General features: G+C 46.9%; 1 protein-coding gene across 1 annotated transcript; it reads left to right on the forward strand.

Moving 5' to 3' along the window:
• Positions 1-1,565: 1,565 nt before the first annotated feature.
• Positions 1,566-7,068, forward strand: LOC130456872 (zinc finger protein 239-like). Its single transcript, XM_056814562.1, has 2 exons — positions 1,566-2,241; positions 5,252-7,068. Exons 1-2 carry the CDS (start codon positions 2,208-2,210, stop codon positions 6,358-6,360), a joined length of 1,143 nt encoding a protein of 380 aa, XP_056670540.1. The 5' UTR covers positions 1,566-2,207; the 3' UTR covers positions 6,361-7,068.
• The last annotated feature ends 2,510 nt before the right edge of the window (positions 7,069-9,578 follow it).

Raw genomic sequence — 9,578 nt, forward strand, 5'->3', positions numbered from 1 at the left:
AACCCCCTTCTACATCAAGGCAGGGCCTCCATCCTTTCTCCATCTTCTCAGGCTTTGCCCTCTCCTCTGTACCTCCTCCCCTGTATGCTCCTCTCTTTCTGGGATGATGGACCACCTCCTCAGACCTCCTCTCAGTCCTGTCTGCAGCCTTTCATGCTTTTGACCCATCTCTCCTCCCTGATAGAATGGTTATAGAGCTGGGATGATCAAGGACATGTGACTGAGTGGAATAATCCGTAATAAGGGTCAACAGCGCCCCAGCCCTCCTTCTGACCTCAGACTAAGCAGAGATTCTGGTGTGAGACCAGTGCAAGGCCAGGACCCCGATTTTGGGCAGGAACCAGCCCTGTCTGAGATGGGTCAGGGAAGTCAAAGGCTAAACTGACTCCCTGGGGCTCACCTGAACCTTCCAAGGCCAGCGAATGCCTTGAAATGAGGCCAGAACAGTGATGAGGTGCCCAAGAGCTGGATTCTGCACTTCCCCCATTACAGGCTGGCTGAGTGTGGAGCTGAGCCAGGAGGCAGAGAAGCAGGACTCGGGCAGTTACCAGACAAAAGCAGTTACTGGTCAAGAGGATCAATAAGTCAATGATGCAAGATCTGCTCAGCCTTCTCCGAGGATGAGTCGCCCGGGCTGCATCCTGAGTCCCCGAGCTCTGTGGAGCACCTTCTCTCCTTTGTCGTGCCTTCCACAGAGATATAAGTAAAGTCTGATCTGGGGGCTCATTATCAGATTGGAGAGCATTTATTAGGAGAGAGAGACACACAGAGAGAGAGGGAGAGAGAGGGGGGGGGGAGAGAAAGAGACAGAGAGGGAGAGAGAGACAGAGAGAGGGAGAGACAGAGAGAGACAGACAGAGAGAGGGAGAAACAGAGAGGGAGAGAGAAAGGGAGAGAGAGGGAGGGAGAGAGAGAGAGAGAGAGGGAGACAGAGAGGGAGACAGAGACAGAAAGAGGGAGAGAGAGAGGGAGGGAGAGAGAGAGGGAGAGACAGAGAGATACAGACAGAGAAAGAGGGAGAGACAGACAGAGAGGGAGAGAAAGAGGAAAGGAGGGAGAGACAGACGGACAGACAGACAGAGAGGGAGATAGAGAGACAGAGAGAGGGAGAGAGAAAGAGGGAGGGGGAGAGAGGGAGAGACAGAGAGACAGACAGAGAAAGAGGGAGAGACAGAGAGAGAGAAAGAGGGAGAGACAGAGAGAGGGAGAGAGAAAGAGGGAGGGAGAGAAAGACACGGAGAGACAGACAGAGACAGACAGAAAGAGGGAGAGACAGAGAGGGAGAGAGAGGGGGAGAGAAAGGAAAGGAGGGAGAGACAGAGAAACAGAGAGAGAGGGAGAGAGGGAGGGGGAGAGAGAGAGGGAGAGGGAGGGAGAGACAGAGAAAGAGAGAGAGGGAGAGACAGAGAAACAGACAGACAGAGGGAGAGACAGAGACAGACAGAGAGAGAGGGAGAGACAGAGAGGGAGGGAGAGAGAAAGAGAGACAGACAGAGAGGGAGGGAGAGAGAGGTGGGGGGGGGGGCGCGGAGGGGGTGGTGGTAAGGAGGTCTGTCTTTCTAGATCTCCATTCAGCTTGCTCAGGCTGGGCTTGCCAGAGATCAAGAGATCAGGGAAGGTCAGAGACAAACCCCCAGCCCAGAGAGCCAGTCAGTTCTGGGGCGGTACAAAAGCCCCCTCTCCCGACCCTCTCCCGCCTTTTACCTTCCCCCCAGCTCCCCTCCTCCATAGCTCTTGCTCTGGCACGTTGGTGACTCTCACATTGATGCTGGCTGTCCTGGGACACAGCAACAGGGCTACAGACATGTGACTGACTCCTCCATCCCACCTGGGGCCCTGAGATCCAGGCTGCCCTGGAGATCCCCTCGAGGTTTCCCTTCACATACTACAAACTCCTCAGCTTCCCTTTCGGAGCCTCCTAGAACTGCTCTCCTCAAGCCTCCATTGGGCTCTTACAGACTCAGCTTCTAGCCCTGGCTCTGACACTGACAAAGGGCGGGACTTTGGGCCCCTCCCTTCTCTGTGTGTCAGTTTCCTCCTGTAACTGACCAGAGGTGGGCTCTTCCTTGTCATGTGACTTTCAGCCCTCTGTGCTCTGACTTGGGCTGCTCTAAGAGACTGTGACATTCCAGGATGTGGCCGTGGACTTCACGAGAGAGGAGTGGCGCCTCTTGTCCCCTGCCCAGAAGGAGCTGTACAGGGAGGTGATGCTGGAGAATGCCTGGAACCTGCTCTCTGTAGGTAAGGAGCCTCTCCCTGCTGCCCGAGTCTGCCATCCAAGGGAATGTCGCCCTTGGCAGCAGGTAGGGGTGGGAGCAGTTTTCAGTCATGAGGAAGGGACGAGGGCTGGTATGGCGAGTCCCAGAGTCAGGGCCCTCCTGCTGCCTGCTTCTGTAAAAGGACTTTGTATTGTGTAATGGGACCTTGGGGGCTCCCTTTGGTGCTCCTGAAGTCCAAGATCAGATGGGTGTTGGAGAGTCTCAGACGCAGAAGTATTCTCAGGGTTGAATCCATCTCATCCCTCCCTCGCCCGGAATTTGTCTCCCAAACCCCTCTGGGAAAGCTGTTCTGGAGAATGTTCCTCCCACCTTCTTCCCCTCTAGGGTGGATCTACTATTGGAGATTTTTTTCTCTTTAACCAGCATAAACTTGTAACTCACAGCTCCTCGGTGTCCCCAGGAGACATGATTTGTCCTTAGTCTTCCTTCCTTTGTCCTAAGACTCCAGCAGAGCCAGTAAGGAAGGGAGGGAAGGAATGAAGTGTTTATGATGGCCTGCTCTTGGCCTGGGGTTCTGCCAAGGGTTTTCTCTGTAATTTTCTGACACTTCTTCCTCACTTTCATCTTCCTCATTCAGTGCCACAATTACCCCATTTTACAGATGAGAAAATAGATTCAATTCAGTGGCTTGTTCTGAAGCACCCACATAGGAGCTGTTTGTGGTGAAATGTAAACTGAGGCCTTCCTGCCTCTGATTCCCAGCTCCTTACCCATCTCCTTCTGGCTGCCTCTCATTTCCTCGTAATGGAAAACTATGGACTGAGTCCAGCCGTATCTGAAGTAAATCCCCTAAAACCTATCATTCTGGTTCTAGATTGGTTCCCTGAATGTCTTCCCCATTCCTCTCCCTTCCCTAAATGCTGGGGAGGCTGTCCTCCAGCAGTCCTTTTAAGCCTCCTATAGGCCCTGCTTGCCCTTCTCTGTGATTGTCAAAATGAATGGACTGACTGAGAGACATCATTGAATCCAAAGAGGATTGTTGAGTTCCCCAGGAGAGGAGGCAGAGACTCCCCAAGAGAAGAGTCCAGGAGGCTCAGAGAGGTGTCGAGGGAGGAACAGGCAGGGTGATGGGAGGAGAGTTGATCCCTTGAGGTCCCTGTGTCTGGGGCTTCATACTGAAGCAGAACACTGACCCTTGGACCCATTTTGGGAGTTCAGGAGTTTCTTCCAGAATGGACTTGAACAGGATGGGAGGGGGGCTACTGCTCATTCCAGGTCCCTCAGGAGAGTAACAGGCATATCCTACTCTGGGCTCCTGCATTACAGACACTGAGAGGTAAGGGCAGACTCCTGCAGGAACCCCATGAACAGAGTCTCGGAGTGGAGTCACTGGATTCTCTAAACTCTCTCAAAAAACAACTCAGTGATAAACTTCTCTCCATTCTCCTCCCTGACTGATTCTCCCTTGCCCAGGGCTTCCAACTCCCCCAGAAGACGTGCTCTCTTATTTGGAGCAGAAGGAATCCTTGTGGATGCTGGAGCAAGAAGGCCTGAGGAGCTGCTGCTCACATATGGAAGGGGAAAATAGGTGTGGGAGATCCGGGGTGACCAGAGGCTTCTGTGTGCTCTGGTGAATGAATATAGGGGCAGAACCCGAATTGGAAATCTTCCTGGGCAATCACTGAACCCCTGTGGCTCAGTTTCCCTCTCTGTAAGATGATGCTATTGGACTCTATTTCCTATCACTTCCCTTCAGTATTTTGGGATCCCAGCTGCAGGGAAACCAATCACAAGAGGGAAGACTCTGAAGGGAAGGGGCACTAGAGAGGTCTAGTTTCACTCTGAGATGATCCAGGGATAAAGAAGTGTTGGGGAATGGAAATCTATTTAGTTCAACAGGGAAATCAAGGACTAGAGGAGTGAAGAGATTGATAGTTAAAGGAGAAAAGCAATCTAAGGAGAAAATAGTCCAAATTCTAAAGATAAAAATAAAGAACACCATTTGCATATGGGCCCTATTATGTGTCATACACTTGATAAATATTATCTCATTAGATCCTCATAGGAACCCCAGGAGTCACTTGATATTATTATGTCCATGTTATAGTTGTGGAGCCTGAGACCAGCAGAGCTCCTGTGACTTTCCCAGGATTAAAAGTCCTGGCAAGTTTCTGAAGTATGATGAGAGTGCACCACCACCCGTATTGGGATTCTTAAGAAGAATATCATGAAAGTGCTAGCATCTATATAAGGTGGGATATAGGAAGAGAATTGTACAATCTTTCTTGCCCATTTCCTTATAAATGGATCAAGGACTCAATTTACTCTATGAAACATTTTTATACATGGAAAATGCCATGTTTTTGTTTAAACTGTATTTAGAAGGAGTTTAAGAGTAGGGAACAGAACAAAATCTTTTGTGCGTTGAATGAATGCAAAAAAGAGTGCTGAATTTCTTCATCTGATCTCAGATACTGGAACAAAAAATAAGGTCAAAAGCAATCACAAAGGGAATTCCATAATGCTTACAGAGAAGCTAGATAATGAAATGGAAATGTTTAGTCTTCATGCACCCAGTAGTGTCTACCTCGGACGAGAAGATTGAATGTATAGACAATGAAAATGAAAGCAAAAAGATTGAAAGGTAATGGTCTAGTTCTGTGGACAGAGCATGTCTAGCCACAGGATTTGGTCTCCGCTGCCAGGATTTTGGGTCAAGTCACTCATCCAACCTTTCCTAAGTCATGGTCCAAGTTAGGAATGTAATAAAAGCTAGCCTGTCCCAAATCCCAGATTTGTTATGAAGAGCCAGTGAGATCACATGAGAGCCTCCTTATTATTTAAATTGTTCTTTAGCTTTGAGGCAATGGCATTTTCAAAGGTTGGATTGTGCCCATTTAAGTTGGAAGATTTCTTATCTGAAGAAATAAGATATAAAGCAGGTTATGTTCTAACAGTTGAGGAAAGGAGATAAGAGTTATATATGTGTATATGTTGCTCTATGTGTATGTTTTACTGTTTGTTTCTTTTAGAAAGAGAGATCAGACCTGAAATGAAGCTGATGGCAACAGAGGTGAGCCTCTCTGTGAAGGAAATGAACCTACAAAGATTCATTAGTGATTGTCCCAATAACTTTGCTTTCAGAGAATTCTGTGTTGCACCTCAAAATTCATCTCATATTGAACATCAAGGAATTCATGCTGGGGAAAAATCTAGTGAAGGTAATCAGTGCAGAAAGACTTTTATGCATAGGGCCATTCTTGTGGTACATCAGAGAATGCACTCTCTTAAGAAACCTTATGAATGCAACCAATGTGGAAAGACGTTCAGATGGAGCTCCGATCTTGCTCAGCATCAGAGAATCCACACTGAGGAGAAACCTTATGAGTGCAAGCAATGTGGAAAGGCATTCAGTCGGAGCTCATACCTTGCTCAACATCAGAGAATCCACACTGGGGAGAAACCTTATGAATGCAAGCAATGTGGAAAGACATTCAGATGGAGTTCCGTCCTTGCTCAGCATCAGAGAATTCACACTGGGGAGAAACCTTATGAATGTAAGCAATGTGGAAAGACATTCAGTCAGAGCTCATACCTTGCTCAACATCAGAGAATCCACACTGGGGAGAAACCTTATGAATGCAAGAAATGTGGAAAGACATTCAGATTGAGATCCGATCTTGCTGTACATCAGAGAGTCCACACTGGAGAGAAACCTTATGAATGTAAGCAATGTGGAAAGACATTCAATCAGAGGTCCCATCTTACTGTACATCAGAGAATCCACTCTGGGGAGAAGCCTTATGAATGCAAGAAATGTGGAAAGACATTCAGTCAGAGCTCATACCTTGCTCAACATCAGAGAATCCACACTGGGGAGAAACCTTATGAGTGTAAGCAATGTGGAAAGACATTCAGTCAGAGCTCATACCTTGCTGAACATCAGAGAGTCCACACTGGGGAGAAACCTTATGAATGTAAGCAATGTGGAAAGACATTCAGTCAGAGGTCCCATCTTACTGTACATCAGAGAATCCACTCTGGGGAGAAACCTTATGAATGCAAGAAATGTGGAAAGACATTCAGTCAGAGGTCAAAACTTGCTCAACATCAGAGAATCCACACCAGGGAGAAACCTTAATAATAAAAGTTATGTGGAAAGATGTTCACATGCAGCTCCAGTCTTGCTATTGTGTGAAGGAAATTTATCCTCCCCCCTTTCTGGGGCAGTATATACCTTGTGTGAGCCTGAACTTGACTCCGGTGAGGATTATGTGATGATAACCATTGAGTGAGGATAGAATGGCAACAAGAAAAAGGCAGCAATAGACTTGAGAGATCATGAGACAACAACAGGGTGATAGCCTCTCCAGTGACCCCCTGGCGACACTGGCAAAGATAGCCATGGTTGGCCCCTGGAATGAGATTTGTAAGTTAGTGGTGTAAAAATGGAGATTTTTGAACCCCAGACATCCATCCCCAGAAGTCCTTGGTATTTCCCAGAATTCCCTATAATCTCACCTGAGTCTCCACCTGGGCGAGATCACAACGAGTATTTAATTTAATTGGCAGTCTCTGCCTCCCTCTCGCTTGGCCTAGACACGTGCTTTCTTATTTTGTATTTTCTTTCTTAACCTTTAATAAACCTCATAAAAATATAATACTTCTAGCAGAGAAACTAAAAATAACTGCTACAGTTTGGCTAAATTTTAATCATAACAGAGCCTGGCCAGAGGAGAAGAAACTGGGACTTTTGACTCTGGGTTTACTGGCCAGGAAAGAAACCTCTTCTCTGGGTTCCTGACCAAAAAGAGATTGGCCTTTGCCTGACTTAGGGGGAGAGAGAGAGAGAGAGAGAGAGAGAGACCTTCGTGGTTTTGACAGAGTCTGGATTTGAGTTACTCAAGCAGAGATTATCTGATTGAAGAAAGAAGAAAAATAGTTGTCCTCCATCTCTCTGGCTGTCTCTGAGCCACAACTGTGACTAGACTGACATTTCCTAAGCCCTCCTAGTTCTCCCTGTAGATTAGGGACAACCTCATCCCTGTGACCTCAGTTTCAATACTCATCCTGTTGTTCCCAATAAGCCACTTTACCTGAGAATAGAAGAGTAAAGAATATTTCTCTGAAATCTCACTTAGAAGGTAGCTAACTAAGACTGGGGGAGGGGAAAAGGGAGGCAAAAGGGCTGGTTGAAACCTGGGAGGTGAAGGGAGGAAGAGTGTAGGGAACATCTTGATTTATTAGTCATTAGTGATCAATAGGTAGCTCCAGGGTAATACCCTCTAGCAGGATCTCTCAATATCTCTCATCTATCTCCATTATAACAAGGCAGCCTCAGGTGTCCCCTAGGAGCAGCTCTCTAGTCTGCCAGAGTATATTCCAGTCATTGAAACAAGAAATACTTTTCACAGATTATCTATTTTATTACAGACCTTCAGTGCAGCCTGGATCCCAGGAGCCCCATGGTAGGATGTAGGTGTCAGTCACGTGTCTGTGGCCCTCTTGCTGTTTCCCAGGGCAGCCAATGTCGGTGTGGGAGACACCAACCTGCCAGAGCCTGAGCCATGGAGGGAGGAGTTGGGAGGAAGGTAAAAGGCAGGAGAGGGGAGGGTACAGGCTTTTATACCTCTCTGAGCTTCCCTGATCAATGATCTCTGGCAAGCCCAGCCTGAGCAAGCTGAATGGAGGAGATCTAGAAATAGGGGAGTGGCATTCCTTAGCTGTGATAGGATGAGTATGAGAGGAAATTTCTGAGCTTGTAAATTAGTCTTTTGTTTAGTAAAATCCCAGCAGCTCTGGGCTGCTCCTGTTTGTTTCTGCTTTCAGCCTCTGCTGAAGCCCTGAAACAGTTTTTTAAAGCCTGTTCCTTTGTAACTGGAGTTTGCCAGGCTGCCTTTTCTCTAGGATCAGAACAGATAGATCCATCTAACCCATTCTTATAAACACCCATGAATTAAAAATTATTTTACCGATTTGGTGGCCTTCCTTCCTATGTCCTCTCAGGTCCCACTCTTCTTTTGAGACCTTATTTCCGCTATTCTCAATTACCGACCTTAATAGTCTGAGATAGCAGGGTTGAGATGACGAAATGTGCCCACCCCTGACAGAAGTCTTACCTTGGATCCAGCCTGAGGGGGAATGCTTTCAAACTTCAGCCCTTCGTCCTTGCTATGCTCCCAAGCTTCCGAGCATTCACTGTAAACCTCTGTGCTTGAAAGGAAAGGTAGGAGTCCACGTAGGCGCCAGGTGAGGGAGACCGCCAGCGGTTCCCTCAAGAAAGGAAAGATAGGAGTTTTACTGCTTCGGGGAAGGATCTGCAGTTAGGGAGGGATGGAAGAAAGAATCAACCACGAATCATATATGACAATTGAGCCCACAGATAAGCTCCTCAGCCCATCACTCAATTCCCAAGGACAGGACACATGAGGTGGCTATAACCATGGAGATCAGAACTGTGTTCAGAAATAGATCAAGAGCAAGGCCAGTCTCATGGAGCCTTGCTCCAATCACGGACTTTTATGGCTTAATGATAGGGGTTAGAGCAGTAGAGGTGAAAGAATGAGCATGGCCAGAGGCCTGCTCCATTAGAGAGAGAGAGACAGAGAGAGAGAGACAGAGAGGGAGAGAGACAAAGAGAGAGAGAGGAAAGGGAGAGACAGAGAGGAGAGGGAGAGACAGAGACAGAGAGACAGAGAGAGAGAGAGGCAGCAGTAAAGAAGAAAGATGAGTAGGTAAAGCTGGGATGGGCCTGTGGGCTCGTCTCTTTATTGATGATCATATGCAAAGATACATAATGCATAGTAATTAATGACAGAATGGATCATCATTGGTTTAGAGGTACATTGTGACAAGAGATGGGCGTCGCCCTTTCTCAGCCTGGTGAGAACAAAGAAACCTGATTTCGTGCCTAATCCTGGGGGAATCTGGGATCAAGGGTCAGAGGCTTTACTTGCCATGTGCAGGACTGAGCATGCTCTCTCCTAAGAGAGCCTTTACATTTTAATTACTCCCCTTGACCATACATAGGTGTGGACTGCTACATCTCCCCCTTTTTGTTTAACATCAAAACAAAGATGTGCAACATCAAAAGTGTGACAAAATTTTAGCTTTAACAAATACAAACACACTAGTTCATAATCGTATCCTGATTCAAAAGTGATAACCAAATCAGATTGTAAAACTTAGCTATAAAAATCAAGTGTGATCATCAGCAAGAACTGATTTAGTGATAAATCTAAAAAATAAAACTGGTCTTCCCCTCTACTTATATAAAAAATTAATGTAACAGTCTTTGCAATGATAAAAATATCAAGAAAATATTTTCCTTCCTGGTTCGATGAGGTACAAGTTCTATGG

Source organism: Monodelphis domestica, chromosome 2 (assembly GCF_027887165.1).
Source record: "Monodelphis domestica isolate mMonDom1 chromosome 2, mMonDom1.pri, whole genome shotgun sequence".
NCBI classification, from domain to species: Eukaryota; Metazoa; Chordata; class Mammalia; order Didelphimorphia; family Didelphidae; genus Monodelphis; species Monodelphis domestica.